An 18784-nucleotide genomic window follows, 5' to 3' on the forward strand; every position below is an offset into this window, starting at 1 on the left:
CTGGAATACTATTAGTGTTTTGAAGGCAAGAAATAAAGGACAGCTCATTAACTGTCAGGTTTGAGTGCTGTACAGAAAAATGAAGTGCTACTGAGAGTACGTGTTGGAGAAACTGTTTTGTATAAAGTTAAGCCAAAAGGTTGTTTTTTGATATCATTTTGTACTGTAACAAAGTGTATCAACCTGTATCAAGCGTAAGTGTAATCACAGTTTTTTCTGCCCAAAGTAGTTTTTGTGTGCACCATCAAATAACTACCTACAGGATGATGTTGTGTTATTTGCATCTGAAAGTATTTATCTGTTTTTGATGGCAGAAATACTCATTTTCTGAACATTTCAGAACCATTGTCAAACCAAATCATGTCTGTTGTAGCTGCATTTCACACTGTTGCTCTCTTGTAGTGGTAACAAGTTGATACTTGAAGCCATCTTGCTTTAATGTGATACTCAGGTTTTAGTAGGGTTGTTTTTTAGAATCATTGGGATTTTGTGTTCATGACTACAAGATAGAAGGACTGCACAATAACCAACTATGTATATGTTTTATGCCTTGTCATTTATTGCTCCACAGCATTTCATGTGTATATATATATATATGACTTTTTACTGTAAGTTTAACAAAAGATGTTTGTTAAATATGTTTGATATGCATTCATACAATTAAACATTTGTTTACATCATCCAAGTGTTTGAGACTCCAGCACAAGGCCAAAATAGTAGCTACTAGCACAAACCACCATTTTTTATAATTTCCACCTTTTGTGCCTTGTGACTCCTTAAAACAAAAAAAATGTTTATGAGTTATGAGCAAATTGACCAAAATGTTTTTTATATTTGTTTTTTCTTCGAGGCCCAAAAAGGAAACGTCCTCCAGTAACTCATGAGAAAAAAAGTAGAGCAGTCTCTCTGGTCTTGTTAATCACCTTGTGACCCCTCAATTTTTGCTTGGTCCCAGCCCCCAGCTTGTGAACCTTGAACGTGGGAGTGAGTGAGTCAAAATTTATTCATAATGTGGAAAAAATATTTGGGGCACATGAGAAAAGATAAGATAAGATGGGAATTAATACATAAATGCAAATGAAAAAAAAAAAATCACTCAACTACATTGTGTGTGTTAATGTGTGTATGTGTGTGCACGTGCATGTGTCTTGTGGGACAGGGGGTGGTAACGGGTCAAAAGATCATGGTTGACTTATTTAGGAAAAGTGACAGCTCAAAAGGAATCATTGTTCAAAAGATCAGCCGGATCAAATAGCTCACCAGCAGCAGTCACGATAAACAGGCTCCTTAGGACTCCTCTTACAGATTTGATGAATGGCTTGTGTTTCCTGATTGTGAAGTAAGCTACAATCACAGCATACTTCTCCCTGTGGAAAGCCTTCTTAGCCCAACACATGCTAACACATAAAGTATTCATGTGATAAAAAGGGTAAAAACACAATATGTGTAGCTTTAAGGAAGTTTTACTTTTTTAATGGATTGGTTGTGTCTAAATGTGTCTAACCTTAAACATGAAACATAGCATTCACTAAAGATAGACCATTGATGCATAATCAGAGAAAACATTAATATAACTGGTATCCAGTTGTAGAATATCTGCTCAGATCTTTTACACAAGTAACATTATGAGTAGCCTACACATAGATGATAGAAATAAGTAGCCTACAAATATAAATAAAAAAGGGAGTTAAAAATGTTACTTATGTAAAAGTCCAAAAGAATAAGCATCAAATACACATAAAGTACAAGAAAAGTACAGAATACTCTATTTCAAAATGATTCTAATTATTGAGGTATAATGTTCACATCATTTTAACTCCTTATATAAATGCAGTGTAATAGAAGAAGCTTATACAATAGCAGAAAACAGAACTAGTCAAGTAGGCTATATATCTATCTCAACGTTGTTTTTAAGTACAGTAGCTTACATCAATAAATGTATTTTCCTGCTGATATCATGTAATTTTGATGGTATGATATCCTAAGTTCCAGATCAAGTGTTTCCTGAGCTGCTCCTTTAGCTGCCCTTTCAAAATAATAATTTTGACACAAACAAAATATTCCACTGATTCCACAGCCTGTCAGTGTATTTATTAGGTCTTTTATTTCATTGTGTCTTGTTTTCATTATGTTTTCTGTACTCCTTCTGTTTGACCTCCTACTGCCAACTAGACTTACATGAAGTTCTCGATAGACTGTCATAATGTCACATGAAAACCTGAAGTGTCCTCAGCAGCAGTAAAAGCAGCTTGTTCTGTTACTTTGATGCATTTTATACCACCTTTTTCCTGGGAGTGGATAACTCACACTCGACCATAGGTGGCGATAATGCCCCAGTAACGCCGGTTACCACCAGCCAAATAAAACAAAAAGTAAAAGAACAGTCAGGTGGTCTAAAAAGGTTTTATAGCAGCTCCGTTTTGCGTAAAATTACGCACAACAATTCCTTGAACATGGGCAAAAGCCAACCAAACAACCAATACTCAGGGTTATCTGAAATATTTGCCTAATTTATCATATTTACCTGACCAAAGTCAAATTTTGGACTTCATTGGAAGATAAAAGTAAGTATCCTACTCCTATTGCTCACAATCTTATTTAGACTTAAAATGTCCCCAAGGTTGACAGAACTCCAGTGGTCTCAAACACTTTCAGATCTTTCAGTTCAGATCTGAGCATGCCTTTGTTTTGTAATATTTTGTAACACTAAACTATACTAATAACAATAATAGTCATGCTTTGGTTAGAAATCCCATATAAACAACATTTTTTGTGAAAATTGTGTTATTCTGTTAACTGTATTTTTAATTTCAGCCCATTTTAATCACAGTTGGATTAGTTAAATGCTGGATTCGGATTTGTGGACAGAATTTTACCATAAATTTCTTCGGAAGAAAAAAAAAATCAGTAGTTGATACTGAAGGTAGACAACGTTAAACCACTGCCACCTAGTGGAGAGATCCTCTAAGTGCATTTGGTTCTGATGGGGAGGAAATGAGGTGTCACACAAAAAAGACCTTCAGTTTGAATGCAATCACATTTATTGAGTTTCTTTTCTATGCACAGTTACTAAGCAGCCTGATGAGCTGTTAAAATGAATTAGATATAGAATAATGGAATTTTCACAATGTTGTAACCCCCCCCCCACCCAAAAAAAATAAATAAATACAAGACTGAAGGTGTTGCACAGCTCCAAAATATACAAAGGCTTGGAAATAATCATGTAAACTTTGGAAAAAAAAAGTTTATTTTTGATCTTTTATTGGTTTATTTTATAAAAGAAAGAATTTGCAAGATTTTTTCTTTAAAAACGTATTTACAGTTTTATACAAAAATACAAAAGTGATTCAAATCTGTTAAGTCCTAGCTAGTTTTAAACATGGAGCTTCTTTGAAATAGTTTGTCTTCAGCATCTGTGTTTTCTCTGTTCTCTTTCACGTGTGTTAAAGTCTGTTTAGTGTTGTTCCATACTGTACACCTTTGAAAAACAAAAGCAATCCAGTGTTGTTGCCACACTTCCCTTTGAGGAAATCTGTGTGAAGACTTTGGAAAACAAGTTGTCTTCCCAAGCTGTTGAGGACTGAGGTTTAAGAGGGTTAGATGAGTACTCAGCTTAGGTCTGCATGGCAAACTCAAAGTTTGTCTTTCAAATCAAATTGTGTCATCTATTCACCGTTTACAAATAAAGGAAATACCTTAAAATACCTTTGTAGTATCAATTCCCAATACAGTATGGAAAATTACACTAAACAAATTGTTAAATACTTTCAGTATTTTTTTGTTTAAACTTTAATGGTTTTTTTACAGAATCACGTTGCATTTTTCATATAATAATCGCACAGATTCCTTTAATTAATCAGTAACACTGTTTTGTGGGAATCCAAAAAATCTGTTATGAGTCAAAAGTAAAGACAATGACTTTGTGGTCAGATCAAACTAGATTTTTCTATGACTGGATATATATATATTTTTCATCTGTACATTTTCCAAAGTGATTTTCCAGATATGCACTTTAAACTGTATCAGCAGTTTTTCCTGGAAAAATATTTCTCTCACATCCAAACTTCCACAGCTCCAGCAAGAATAGGACCCAGCACCAAAAGTGTAGTGATTCTCCTTCCAACAGATTCTATATCATTTTCTTTACAGTCTCTTATATGTATGATTGTCCAGTGAATAGATATACAGTACAAGATAAACCCCTGTTTGTGATCACGACTATACAGAACAGAAATAGCCAGACAATTTGTACATCTATAGAACACACTATTGAACTTGACATTTCAATGGAAAATACAAAATCTTTTCTTGTGGTATGGAGACATCCCTCAGATAAAAATAATGATGATGGTGGTATCCTTTTCTTTTTTTTTCTTATTGCATGCGATAGAAAACACAACAAATAAAACAATGAATGGGAATGGTGCGCTTCAGCAACATGGGTATGATAAATGTAAAATTCTAATAATCAGTTCACAGCTTTGTACTCTCTCCATCTTACACAGTGTCAGTTCTGCAATTTAGATTCGCTGAGTTTTAAACAGTTGTTTTTTCTATCTATCTATCTATCTATCTATCTATCTATCTATCTATCTATCTATCTATCTATCTATCTATCTATCTATCTATCTATCTATCTATCTATCTATCTATCTATCTATATCTATCGCATTTACAGTAAAATAGTAATATGCTTGTTGAGGTATTCACAGAATACAGTGAATGGTTTAGATTGAAGTCGGTCTCTGAATGTAAGAATATAAGCATAGATGTGTTTTCTGTGGTAGGCAGGTGACAATCCAAACTTTCCATTGATAATAGCTTTCTTTTGTAGCACGCTGGTTACCATCCATCCATCCATTATCTATACCCGCTTATTCCTAACTAGGGCCACAGGGATCTGCTGGAGCCTATCCCAGCTCTCTTTGGGTGAAAGGCAGGGGTACACCCTGGACAGGTCCCCAGTCACGCTGTGTACATGCATATCATTTATTGGATGGATGAGAAACATTACTGCATTCTCTAACCCCGGTTATGGATTGGATAGGCTGCAGCAATGCAATAGATAGTTTGCTTTGCCTTGTAAATATTGTTGGTATGTAGTCCCTTTCTCCTCTTGTCTCTTCTCTTTCAGATTTTGAGATATGAAGTTTGAGGCCTAAGACAAAATGGTGACAATATGCCACTAGGTTGAGCTTTCACCTGTCTAATGCTACTGGGTCAGTGCAAATGAAGGAGAGGCAACAAGAAGAGAACAGTGTGCATTGTTAAGACTTATGTGTAATGTTGACAGTGAGACCTGTTCTTCTTTGCTACACTCAGGTTGATTCCCTATAAATCTTCTGGTTGTTGTTTTATATAGATATGACTTTTTATATTCAGTACAAATATACATATTCAATTTCATTATAAGATATATTTTCTTTTCAAGGATTATACTTGAAGAATCATGAAGTGCGAAACCGAGGTTGGTTCTTGGAAATCTTTCCAAATTAACCTCTAGTCTAACCGATTGAGAAGCTTCTAAAGCATTTTCACCGTCTGCACTCAGTGGTACCTTTAAAACTGCTTTGAAATGCACCTTTTCCACTTCAAGTCAGCACAGCAAGACTGGCCAGCAGCCGGAAAAGTTAAACATACTAGATTTCAAGGTTGGATTTACATAAGTATGCGATGAAATTCTGGTGGAACATGGCACAGGTCCATGTAATATATGTCCAGAGACTTACAAATGCTCTGCTTGCCACCACCTCTAGTAGAGAAAGGCCACTGTGCGATTGTCCAAAATTAGCCAGTATCTTTGAAAAATGGGTTCCATCTAGGCACAAGCGCTTTTCTCCTTCTTATTAGACACTTACATCCAAGTCAGACCAATTACACCACTGGCAGTGTGGTACAAATGTCACTAAAACCATTCACAGTGAAAGATTAATTATTATTCTTATAATACAAAAGAACCACAAAAATGTTGACAGAAACCAAGATCCAGGGGATGTTTCCATATAGGGTCATGCAACATGGTGAAACTTTATCATCATGTTCTGAGGTGCAAGTTTACAAAAATACATGCATCATGTTATCTTTTTGGATATAATTTATGTGAAATATATGATTGGCTCTGTATGATATACTCTCTATGTCAGGTCTGCCGATGGAAATATAATAGATAACTTGGTGGAGTGTTGACGTTGTTAGTAAATTCTACAATGGGACAACCCCTGCTTGGTGGCAGGAATATTAAGCATGGACTGTGGGAATTCTGGTTGATAATTTGGGCACCAAAATTTTAAAGTTCAAATATTAAAGATCATAAGAATTTTAAATTTTAATAAGAAAGCAGTTCCTCAGTGGCACATACTCCCACACTATTCAAAGCACAAAAAGTAGAAATATCAGTGGATGTTGCATGTGTTTTTTCATGATGCACACACACATTGTCCAAAATCCACTGCCCTTTCATGATTTACTGAACATTTGGAACTTTTTTTGTTTGTTTGTTTTATTTTATTTTTTTTAAAAAAGACAATTTGATCAAAATAAGTCTTAAGTCTTGTTGTTTTTAACCATGAGGGAACTATTCTTTTGATAATACAGTATTTAGTAATATCCTCAAAGTTTTAATAATTATTATTATTGATTCAGTATCTCTCAACACTATTAAAACTGGGGAAATTTTAGCCACAGTCAGATTTTGTGTATCACAAGAATTACACCATCTTGATGACACACCTGACCAAGATTAGAAAAGTAGAAGGGACCGATTTTATTTGAAGGACAGTGCTAAGAATAGAGGACATTCCTCGTCAGGTGGTTTTAGGATGATCTGTCATCATGGGGGCTCCCATCTGAATTCTCTGTCTCCCCTTCAGAAATGGCTTGCATTGGGGCGGTGTAGAGGCGGCTACGTGTACTGTAGCGACTGCTGTTGGCTACAGGGGGGATACGAGAGCGTCCCTGACGAGAGGCAGCTGACATAGGCAGGGTTTTCGGTGTGAAACTCTCAGAGTTGGCCCTGGGGAAAAGACCTGGTATTTGGATTGGATCCAGGCCAGAAATGGGGGGCTCTTGAAGTGTAGAGATTGGCTCCTCAGCCTGTCTGATGGGTCCATCTTGAAGGGACTCCCCTGGGACTTTAGGGGTGATTGGGCTCTTCAGAATCTCTGTAGCTGACATGCGGTAGCTGGAATCAGACCTGCTACCTTTCTTCAGCAGCAAGAGTTTAAACTCTTCGTTGGATGTGGTGGATTTCTTGGCGCTGCGGTAGATTGGCACAGGAGCTCGTTGTGCCCCAGCAACAGTGGCTAAGGTGGCTTGGATATTGAGAGGAGGGGCTGGTGGGATAATGACGGTAGAGACATTGCCAGGGGCCACTGGTGCTGTGGGGCCGAGACGAGACTTCACATTTAAGTCTCCTGAATCTTTACGGCCCAGGACTTTTCTTTTGGATCTGAATGAGGCAATCATATAATGGTCCCAGTTAGTCATAATTTACACAGTGGATTCATAGAGTTAGACAAAATAACATAAAAAGATAAAAAAGAGATTGAAATAACTGGATCATCACTAAAATACAGTATAGGTATCTAATACATAGATATTGTAAGGAGAAAATAGACCAAATTGCCAAATTTACAGCACCTGTGTATCATGGCAAACAGGTCCTCAGTTGTACGTGTCTTGTTGGGCGATGTGATTATAATGTCATCATCCACTTTTGAGTCATCCGTCAGAGGGGAGAGTGAATTATCACTGGGCGTTGAATCTGCAGCACATAATGCCCCTATCACATGTCATCTGGTTGTCTGATCATTTAGTATACGATCGATGAAATAACCATCCTTTAAACCATGCTTTCAGTTTATAGTTAAAGATTACTGATCCAATGAAGCAGTGCCTTAACCCATTTTATGTAAATAAATAGCAGGATGTTACTGTATCGTTTTCTATAATCTTTACATAACAGTGTATAACATTATGGTAGTCTGTTTCTGCCAATTGAATTTAGTTTAAAAGCTTACCTTTACTGAAGTAATCTTCTGTGTCAGGAGTGGTGGAGTCATCTTTGCTCTCCTGTGTCTGCTGTTGATGGGCACTTCTGGTAGCACCTGATGTCATTTCGTCTTCTTCTTCCTGCTCTTCCTGCCCTCCTTTCCTTAAATCGCTGATTAGGTAAGGATGCAATGTCTCTGTTGTGGTACCAGGCACTTTGAGTGGACTAGCCCAGGGCCCTGAGTCTGAGTGGGATCCTCCAGCAAACTCATATGCTGGGGGTGGGGGGTGGTCAGATCGCCCGCCTCCTCTAGAACATGCAGTCCTTGGCAACTCTTTCTCCTGCTCTTCTTCTTCTTCATCCTCCTCATCATCTTCATCATCGTCCTGGGAGAATGAGCGCTCCCCCAAAACTCTAAACTCAGGGTGTGCATGAGTTGAGTGTGTAAGTCCTCTGAACTCTGTGTGTGAATGGATATGAGTGTGTAGATCCACAGGCGAAGGATGTGGAGCCCGTGGCACAGGCCGATGCACAGGTGAGCTGTCCTCAGAGAGTTCCGATGATGGGTCCATCCGGGTTCGGAAGGCTGTCATAGCCCAGAAGGTTCCAGGTCCATAACGGTCCTGTCTTAGTAACAGACTTTCGTAGGATGGAGGCCCATCAGGGTGGCGCCCAGGGGCAGGTGGTTGCAAGTGTTCTGGGGAGAAGTTATGGTCTTGAGCTGGGGGTCTTGGAGGTGGTCTGCGAGGAGGGAGCGGCCTGGTGTTAATAGGTGGTGGAGGAAGAACAGAACCACATGGAGGACATTTGGGTCTTGTAACGGTCTCTGGTCCAGTTGCTGTTTCCTGGTCTGTCGTGGCAGCATTATCTGTAGATTGGCTAACAGAATGGAGTTGTACTGAACGAAGACCAGATGGAGTTGGAATTGTTGAAGCAGAGTTTGAATTTGGTGGCGGGTTAGTATTTGATGCCTCAGAGGCTAGCAACTTTGTTCCAGTGGATAATACATTTGCAACTCTGTGTTTACTATGGTGGAGTGTGTGCATGTAGTGTGTCCGGTGGGATAGCGTGTGTCTTACATAGCCACCATGAAGGACATTGAGATCAAGTTGAGAAGGTGGAGGTGGGAAGTCTGGATCTCTCTTATAGGTAGTGGAAATGGAAGCTCCATCTCTGGGGAAGTGCTGCAAGGAAGAGAGGGAAGACTTCCTCTCAGGGACTTTTGGCTTTCTCTTGCCACTTGAGGGGGACAGAGGTGCAGGGAAGAACGCTGCCGAAGATGTGGGCAAAGTTGATGTTGGAGTCTCTGATTGGCTGGAATAGCCACTTGATGGTGAGGCCAGGCCAGCCAGTTTCTCAGGTGACCCAAGTTTAAATTCTCCAGGTGGGAGAGGTGGACTGGTTGGCCTGGTGTCTGAAGTCTGGGCATTGGCTTGAGTTTGTGTTTCATTAGAAGAGGAAGAGCTGTCTGGTGACTTGATACACTCCATGACAGTAGTACCTGTGGCTGTGCTTGAGTTGGACATAGATGTGTATTCACCATTGTTGGACTTCAACTCAGTATTGTGAAGCCACAGGTCTGCATAGTCAGATTGTACAGCACCTTCATCCTTAAATGAGTGTGTATCTGCTGAGCTGAACGACACAGGTTCTACTATGTCCACTGTCTCGCTCAGTCCCATTCCCCAAGTTCCCAAAGGCTCTGACACTAGACAAGATGTCTGTAATGGTTCTGGAGCACTTTCAAGCTCTAGCTCTAGTTCCAGCTTCATATCTGTGGAAGACAAGGTATGATCTTGTTCACTAACTGTCTTTGGTTGATCCTGATCTGCCTGTGTGTCTGTTCCAACGTCAACACTACTACTGGACTCCTTCAGTGAGGAGGTCCGTTTGGGTGGTGGAGGTTTGACTTTCAGTTTCCTCAGTGGACGACAGGTCCTCCCCAGGGTCATAGTACCTCCTCTGAATTCAGCTAAGGGCTGAGGATAAACCCCATGGGATAGTGGTGGTGCCACAGTGTTGGATTGACTACAGTCAGATCCTGGGTCTGCATAGTTATACATGTATCCTCTGTAACTCAGATTACATTCCCCACAATGCACAGAAGAGGAGTAGAAACGCTCTGTATCAGACTGATAATGAGAGCCAGAATCTCTATCAGTGATGCTGGTCTTGTTGTCACTGAAACAGGTTTGGGCTTCTAGACCTTGTGTGGAGCTGTAATCCTGGGCTAGACCATGGCTCTGGCCTGCATTTTGGGTCTGGTCAGGGTCTTGGTCTGGATCAGTCTGGTCTTGGTCTGGAGGATATGCCCACTCTCCCTCACTGGCTGTACTGACCCCTGCATCATCTAGCTGGTCTGTGGCTGAGGATGTGAACGAGCTTGACCTGTGGCCCTGGCCCTGGGGTCTTAGGTCAGAGTGGTATGAGGGATCCAGGGAGAATCCCTCATCAATGGCATTGGGCACAGTGTTGAGTGAGAGCTCTGAGTCACAATGAGATGAGCCTGTCAGTGGTGGAGAGGAGGGTGGGGGGATGGTTTCAGATGTCTGAGAGGGGCAGGTAGAGCTGGAACCACTCCAGTTCCCACTTGATGATTGGTGGTCCTCCTTGTGGTCCACATGGCTGCTTAGGACTCCTGTTGTAGACACTGAGTGAATAGGGCTGCTGAAAGTATCTGAACTTGATGAGATCTCACAGCTGCCCATATCAGCCTTGCGGGGCAAACGAGAACGCCCTCTCTCCATCCAGCTATGCTCTGGGCTCCCTCCTCCTCCACCCCCTCTGTCCCTTTCCCCAGATCGCTGCAACCTTTTTAAGCTTCCAAGTTGAAGTGGCTCAGGAACTGCCTGGTCATCTGTGCTCTCTTCTTCATCCTTCATCATCATCATCTTCATTCTTGGACTAGGACCAGGTGGAATGAAGTCCTCTGCTTCATAGGGTGACAACTCCTCATCTTCATCATCATCATCATAATTGTCATCATCATCCTCATCACTGTCCATCAGACGTCCACCCTCTCGAGGAAGGCTACGAGAGCGCAAGCGTCCACCATGGGCTGCAGCACTGGTGTATGTGGAGTCTGACTGGTCACCCAGAGAAGAAATGTTGCCTGTTGAATGGGACAAAGAGGCAGGGATTCCTTGATGGCCACGCTGAGCTCTGATACGCCTTCTGGAAGGAGCAGCTGTACCTGAAGAGGGAAAGACAGAAGACAGTGTGCAACAGAAGAAGACATTTTAAATTCATAACTACACAATTACCATAAATAAACAAATAGTTCTGGGTCTTATTTAACGATGAAAGTATAGAATTTTGATGACAATATTAGTCTTCGAATGATAGTTGAGTTCAAATTTCTTACTGGCAGCTTTCTGAAAATCCTACAGAAATTTATGTCAGTAACTACAAATGCCCAACAGTCATTTCAATGATAGAAAGGATGACTTAAGAAAACTTCTATCCATCGCGCTTAATACAAATATGGGAGCCTGAAACAATAAAGAAACTGCAATAAAGACCCATACTGGTCTATTCTCAGAAACATACATGCTATAAGGAAATCATCTGTCTGGCAGCCAGAGTCACGAGTGTGATGTAGGCGACCACTGATTGAGAGATCTTCCTGACAGAGAGAGAGTTGGTGTGGGTTGGCATGGACGATCACTGTGCGCTCTCTTGCTACAGGTGATTCATCAGAGTCTAAATGCAAAGAGAGAAAGCATGTTGATTGACTGGAAACCTTTTTGTAGTTTTGGCTATTTCCTCATGCTATTGTACCATTTTACACACTGGCTTAACTGGAGTGAGTCAGTTCGACCCTTTCTGATGTTCAGAAAACACATACATACATACAGTCATACATGTATGACTTTGTTGCAGAAAACAATCCAATGTGGTATTTGCAGCTCATTTAGCTTGTCCCCATGGCAATTATATATAGGTCAAATATTCATAGCAATGATTACTAAAATTTAGGCCTAAACAATAAAGTATTTCTAGAATTTCCATCAATGAGCATGTGTCCTATAACATACCCATGTCCTGTTGTACTCTCTTGGGTATTCCTGTGATAGTTTTCCTTCTTCTCAGCTTCCTTCTCCTCTGAAGAACTGACTGGGAATGGACTAGAGAGCATCGAGCGCTTGCTTCCCTGTCAAACCCAACTCCTGTAATAATGTAGAAACCACAGGCAATTATTATAGTAGGCTTTAATAATGTTAACATTCTGTTGCTCATTCTTATAAGGTCCATTCCATGTTTTCGTGCAATCTTGGTTTGATTCCTGATTTGGAAACAGTTGCTGTTTTTTCACGTTCTTTCCTAATATTTCTATTCTTTATTTACCTGTGACGTTAATAGGGATGATGCAGGAGGAGATGGCATGAGAATCAGCATTTATCTTCTGATCTGATGGTGGGTGGTTTTCCTTGGACCAGTTCATCTGTTTATCTTGGGTCGAGGAGGCACTGGGGGCTGAGGCCTTGGCTCTGTGACCTCCCGGGACCTCACCACCTTCACCTTCTCCTGTCGAGGTAGCCTGGAAGAAACAGACAGTCGACAGTGACATTATACATTACTGTATGGTAGGTGCTGATACGTTACTGTAATTTCAAAACATTGCTTTAGACAGACTAAAAATAATCATTTTAAAAGGTGATGTGTAACATGAAATTGTCAGAATTTTGCCACTTCTCTAGCATCAGTGGATATGTAATAGTAAAAACCAAAGGCAGTGCAGAGTATTAATGAATAAATAAGATCTGAACAACTAATGTGATACACATGCTTGATACCTTTCTGTTCCATGGAATGAAGATACAACCTTCAACAGGGTGAAGTGAGTAAAAGCACTCAAACTATGAACATAAAATACAACAAAAGAAAAACAAAATGACATGATGTGACTAATTCAAAAGGTTAAACAGTTTTCAAATAAAGAAAAAGGAAAATCAAAAGGTGAGGAATGAATGAAACAGACTTATAGACCAAAACTAAAAACTAAAACTTTTTTTGTGGAAACCTATTAAGAATCTTACCATAACTTATTTTTCCTTATAACAACAACATTAAGGAGAAACTGAGTTCAAATATTTGTCAGTATATGTCTAGTATTAAGTATTAGTTAATACTTTATTTTTCAAGCGTGTTTCTTACCTTTCTTTGGATCGTCTGAACATCTGCTTCTCTCCCTGGCTTCTCCTGTGGCAGTAGGATCATATGCATATATACAAAAAATACTGGTGAATGTGCAAACACAGGTACAGTTCTAGTAAAAAGTGCTTCACTAGTCAAATTATAGATTATTTTCTGCATATGCAATCACCATGTGAATTTTCTTACTTTTCTGTGTATGGTCTGGATCTCGGTTTCTCTCACAGTCCTCTCCTTCAGGAGAATCAGAACAGCAAAAAAAACAAAGGCACATTTAGTGTGATTAAAAAGATGCATATACTGCACACCGATACAGTATATACAGCAGGTAACGATACAGCCACAAAATAAAGCAGATGAGATGTAAGACACTGAAAGTTCAGTTTTACCTTCCTGGGTTGATAGTCTAACTCACGCTCCCTCTCTGCTCTCTCTTGCTACATGGCAATATCAGAATGAGATATGATGTTAGTGTCTTGTAGGGTATATTTAATAAGAGTCAAAGGTGTCAGTAAGTACAACTTTTATGTGTTCCCCACTGTCTCACACGTCATGCAAATGACAGTGTCCAGATTCTAGTTTCACAGACATTACAGTGATTACCCACAATTCATTGTTGGTTTTAGTCTGTATAAGGGATTTGTGGAGAATAACCAAAAAGAAAAATCACTGGCGTTAATTTTTTACTGCCAATTAATGTCAGCAAACTATTCATGGATACCTACCTGCTGATTGCTTGATTGTGAGAGGTATCATATTATAACTCGTGCACAGTTTGTTGACCTTACCGCTCGTGCCAGGCGACACCTCTGTTGTCGGCGGATGGTGTGTGGTGAGGGGAAGGTGGGCATAGGAGGCGCCACTGAGATAGAGATGGTCACTCTGTTTCTCTCCCGACTTGTAGACCGCTGGTGCTGTTGTTCGTCTGTGAAACCCAAAAACATTTGAAAACTCTTATTCCATGTGTTATGCATAAACATAATGCAGTTGTGCCAACTGGATCAGCTCCACTTACCTCGGTGCAGGGCTCTGAGACTGAGCTGAGCATTTCTGTGCAGCTCCTCCAGACATGGCGGCCGGGTACATGGATGAAACAAGTTGTATTGCTGGTGCCATGGAGCCTGATAGTGAACTGACAGCTTGCTCTCTATATCCAGGTTTGACACAGCTAAAACAAGATAGGAGAGAAAAAAACATTTAAAATATTTTCTCTATAATGACAGATGAAATACAAAACATCAAAGATAGTGTGCAAATTATGGTGTTTCTGTATTATTTTTCATATTTCGTATGCTGTATTTTGACCAGAACACAGAGTCTACCACTATGGATCTGTTTTAAACCTATTGATAGTATGCCTAGTTGATAGTTGCGTGTTTGAGCCAACCCTTGCTGATCACAATTTGAAACAATAGATCAGACATACTCAATAGTGGGACTCCAGTCTGTATCCAGACTGAATTACAGTATAGTCTGGACCTGGAACAAACTTCTACCCCATCCGGACCAGGACTGCATTTTAATTTCACATCAATATCAGCAGTCTCATCGTCTGTTATCATTCAGTAGCCCGTTTGTCACTGCAGTTGTCAGATAGATGTTCGAGCTGAGATTTTAATAAAAAGGGCATGTTTAAAACTTGCCAATGCAAAGAAACAAAAGGTCAACAGAGAAAACCTTGAGTTCAAAGATGAATGGACTGAGAAATATGCATATATTTTGCACAAGACCAATGTGTCTGATTTGCAGTAAAACAAAGGCCATAACAAAGAGTGGTAATGTAAAATGCCACTAAGTCACTAAGAATGTTGGGAAAAACTTTTAGAGGACAGAAGTAAGAATGACAAAACTGAACTAGTTGAAGATGGTATATCAAGTTTCCTGGAGAGTAATTGTAAAAACAAGGACAGAGTGAAAATGTGAAAAGGAGGCTTCACTTAGAGTAGCAGGGATACTTGGCAAACATAAAAAAACTTTTCAGATGAAGACATTATGAAAGAGTGTTTAAGTGAAGTGCTGAAGGGCTTGCTACGTGGAAAGCAAGAAGATAAAATGGATTTTCTGGACCTATGGTGCTGGGAAAAGTTGGTACAAGTGGACATTTAATACATGCATTTGAATATCCCCATTGGACTTTTTGTCAGTGTGTAAGCTGATTTTGTTCCAAACTCAAAAATATGTGTGAGATTTTTAACCAATGAAGGGAACATAACATAGCCTGGTGTATCTTTAACCTCAACCCCAAGATTAGGTGCTTGAGTTAGGATATTTGTGAATATCATATCAAACATTTACATAGTTTACATACACAAATAGGGAAAACTTTGATGACAAGGATTTCACAATCCTCTGTGTTTCTGTGTTGTGTAATAGAACGAGACAAGGTTATGGTATACCAGCAGATGGCAGCTAAACCCACCTCTCCACAGCAACTCTCATATGCCAGCAGACAACTGTAAACGTGTCTGTCCTCTATGTCTATTTCCATTATTGCCACAATTTTTACTAAGTTTTGCAAAAACACAAAGCCCCTCCTTCCACTAATGATGTCCAAGTGAAAACATCCAACTTTCATTTCAAAAACTTAAAACAATTGATTTTAGGACAAGGAGACGGAAAAAAAGAGAAGAACTGTGATCACCTCTCTTACTTGTTCTCAGGGGCCCTTTAGCTTTTGTTATGAATCCTATTTCTCCTCTTTTAACTTGGAATTCAAAATGCAGTTGTGTTCTTGAAAGCCACACTGCATCAGTAGCCAGGCAACCTTTCATTGCTCATCAAGGCTTGTAATTCCCTGCAATTAAATCAGCGAGCTCACATCAGCAGCATTTGGCTAAAAAAAAAAAAAAACTGAAAGGTTAAAGAAATATAGAGGGCTAGCCTATTTACACTAAATAAACAGTTAGATAGTGAAGATAATGATTTTAGCATACAGTCTGAACACTGCAGCTGTACAAACTCACTAGGCAGATGAAGTGGTTTATAGTAAAAATAGTAGTAGAAAAACAGGATCAAAGATTTTGAGTCAAGTTGAATGAAATTTGACATGAATTAAGACATAATGACATGGATCACTTTGGGCGTTATTTTGGGCATTTGGGCATTAAACTGACAACAAAACATGAAAAAAAAAAACATGTTGAGTTTTCTGAATATGAGTAGTATTTACTGTTGACAATGAAAATAGGATAGAGAAGTAAAATATGGGAACACTAATATTGCCTATGTGGTTGTGACAGTTAAATTACTGGATTTGCTATTGTGGGTTTACCACCTGCCAGACCACTTGTTTTCCCTTATCTTTACAGTTGTCGTCCCTTATGTTACTTCCTATTTTGTTCTCCGTTCTTCCTGCTCTCTTGCTGCTGCTGTGAAGACCTTCTGTCATCAAAATCTTAAAATTGTGGTTTTGTTAGGACTGCATTACTCAGCAGAGGTTTCCCTGCTACTGTATTTTATATGTCATTGTACAATGCCTGCTTTAAAAAGAAGTGCTGAGTGTGGATTTAAGTGAGAAAATACTTAAGAGAGATTACTGCAGAGACTGATATGTTTTCAGCTGGTAACAATTCACTGAACCTTAAATAATGTTGTGAGCAGATTTTCATTTCTTAACTTTGCAGGAGATGTGGTCAGAAAATAATTGCAAATGACCATGGTCATGTGGTGAAAGTGCATTGTAGAAATCACAGCTATGTTTAATAGAGAAAGTGATCATTAGGTCATTTCCAAGAACTCAAAACAGTGATGTGGCCATAGGAAAGCTAAGTGTTAGTGAGGCTATTTGAATAAAAGGGTTAGCACTAATGAACATATGTTTTCAGATTCTCTTTAATAATAGTTTGCTAGACTAAGAAACTTCTGTCTCTGTCTTTAATAAAACAAAAAGATGTTTAAGAAGGCTGAACAAAATGTTGTAGTAAGTACTTCAAAAAGAAGTGACATCAGCAGAATAGCTCAGTGACATGACTGAAATGAGAAAGGACAGGGGGATGGATGATTAAGTAAAGAAATAATTTTGTTACATATTTTTGTGGTCTCTGATAATCAGCATTGAGGTTTAAAGGCAGGATCAACCTGACCATAGATACACAAATGTAAAAAAAACTTCGCCAGTATCATTGCATAGGAAGACATATTTCCAAATCTTATTTGCAGCAAATGCACGTTATATAAATTTTGACCATGGTGTAAGACAGGAGCAAGGAGCAATTTAACAGGAGTTACATGGATGTTTCTACTCTAGAACCATCTCAGCTAACAACTGTCAATGTCAGTGCAGGTTTTAAATGTGCAATGCACAGTTGATGACTTATTGACTAAATGTAGAAAGTATAGGTGTGTTTACGACACCTTCATCCTTATCTGGCTAATGGGTCCAATTTGTGTCATCTGCATAGGGGATGTTTTTTAAACACACCTTGAAGACTTGGCTGAAATAGGTTTTATGTTTTCTGAGAGCAGCAAACCTAAAGCAAGATGAGGAAACATAAGTAGGCAGAGGTCAGAAACCATAATAAACCCTAACAGTAAATAAAATGTTCCAATATTTTTCTTATACCATGAACACTACAATCACAGATTATGGTATGAGGGTCAGTAGCAGACAACCTAATAGATTCAGGTCTTTTGTTAAACATAGTGGACACACTATAGTGTAAAACAGAGCCTCTCTGTATGCAGTTGCTTTAATATTGCTGTTTTTTTGTGGTATAGCTATATGATTCTGATTCTACCCCTCTTGCTCTCTCTGTCTGGTCCAGATGTGAGTGAATGTAAGTCATTAATAGAGAATATATTAGGTTGTATCTGGGTCAGGCAGCACACTCCCTATGGCAGTAGCTGCAGAGTCTTGTCATAGTAGACAGCTGTTACATAAGAAACACTAGCTGCCCAGTTCTGCTGAGGAAAAACCATGCATTGTTAGTGAGTCTGCAATGGCAGAGCAGTCACACCATGCACCACCTCATCTCATCAGCTGTAGTAATTTTCATTCTTTATATAGTCATCAGCAGTTTGTCACAGTTTATAAGTTTTACATTAACTTCCTAATTAAAGCTTGTCAGGATTTTTCAAGTTATCTTTTCTCTTAAGTTAGATATCCATTTGTACATTGGCACATTTAACATACAGACCCCAACTAGCATTAACATTGTTCCAGTGACATTATTCTACACTTTGTGTGTCATGTACATCAAATTTGTAACTTTTCATTTAAGCTATATGAATTCTATAGGTATACAGTAATTTTCATGATTGATTTAATTAACAAATTTTCTAGATAAATGTATAATTTGTTTGGTCAATAAATTGGCACAAAATAGTGTTAAGGGAAAAAAAAACAAACAAAAAACCTCATGGCACTCACAGCTCAACAACTTCCCAGAATGCATTTTGACATTTTTAAATGTTTCTTGGTCGACCAAAAGTTCTTGATTCAGTTTTCAGTTGGAAAAACTGAGACAACTGTAAAATAATCTCATAAAATTTGAAACAATTTTTTTCAAATTTTACTTAAAAATAGATTTAATTGGATATTAAAATTTGGTTAGTTGACAAAACATTTTAGCTGTAGATGTTTCTGCTGTGATTTACTCAATATCAAGGAGTTTTTTATAGATTCTATCAAATAATTTTCTT

The 18784-nt window shown here is 38.9% G+C and overlaps 1 protein-coding gene across 1 annotated transcript in view; it reads right to left on the reverse strand.

Moving 5' to 3' along the window:
- Positions 1 to 6759: 6759 nt before the first annotated feature.
- Positions 6760 to 18784, reverse strand: part of nhsb (Nance-Horan syndrome b (congenital cataracts and dental anomalies)) — a 45104-nt gene continuing 33079 nt past the window's right edge. Inside the window, exons 2-13 of the mRNA XM_026320197.1 lie at positions 14160 to 14312; positions 13933 to 14069; positions 13534 to 13581; positions 13334 to 13378; positions 13148 to 13192; positions 12787 to 12849; positions 12338 to 12530; positions 12028 to 12159; positions 11540 to 11692; positions 8019 to 11183; positions 7639 to 7762; positions 6760 to 7447 (exon numbers count right to left, since the gene is read on the reverse strand). Of these exons, the coding sequence (XP_026175982.1) occupies positions 6814 to 7447; positions 7639 to 7762; positions 8019 to 11183; positions 11540 to 11692; positions 12028 to 12159; positions 12338 to 12530; positions 12787 to 12849; positions 13148 to 13192; positions 13334 to 13378; positions 13534 to 13581; positions 13933 to 14069; positions 14160 to 14312 (4892 nt within the window). The 3' untranslated portion in view covers positions 6760 to 6813. The remainder of the gene's footprint in view (positions 7448 to 7638; positions 7763 to 8018; positions 11184 to 11539; positions 11693 to 12027; positions 12160 to 12337; positions 12531 to 12786; positions 12850 to 13147; positions 13193 to 13333; positions 13379 to 13533; positions 13582 to 13932; positions 14070 to 14159; positions 14313 to 18784) is intronic.

This window comes from Mastacembelus armatus, chromosome 3 (genome assembly GCF_900324485.2).
Source record: "Mastacembelus armatus chromosome 3, fMasArm1.2, whole genome shotgun sequence".
NCBI classification, from domain to species: domain Eukaryota; kingdom Metazoa; phylum Chordata; class Actinopteri; order Synbranchiformes; family Mastacembelidae; genus Mastacembelus; species Mastacembelus armatus.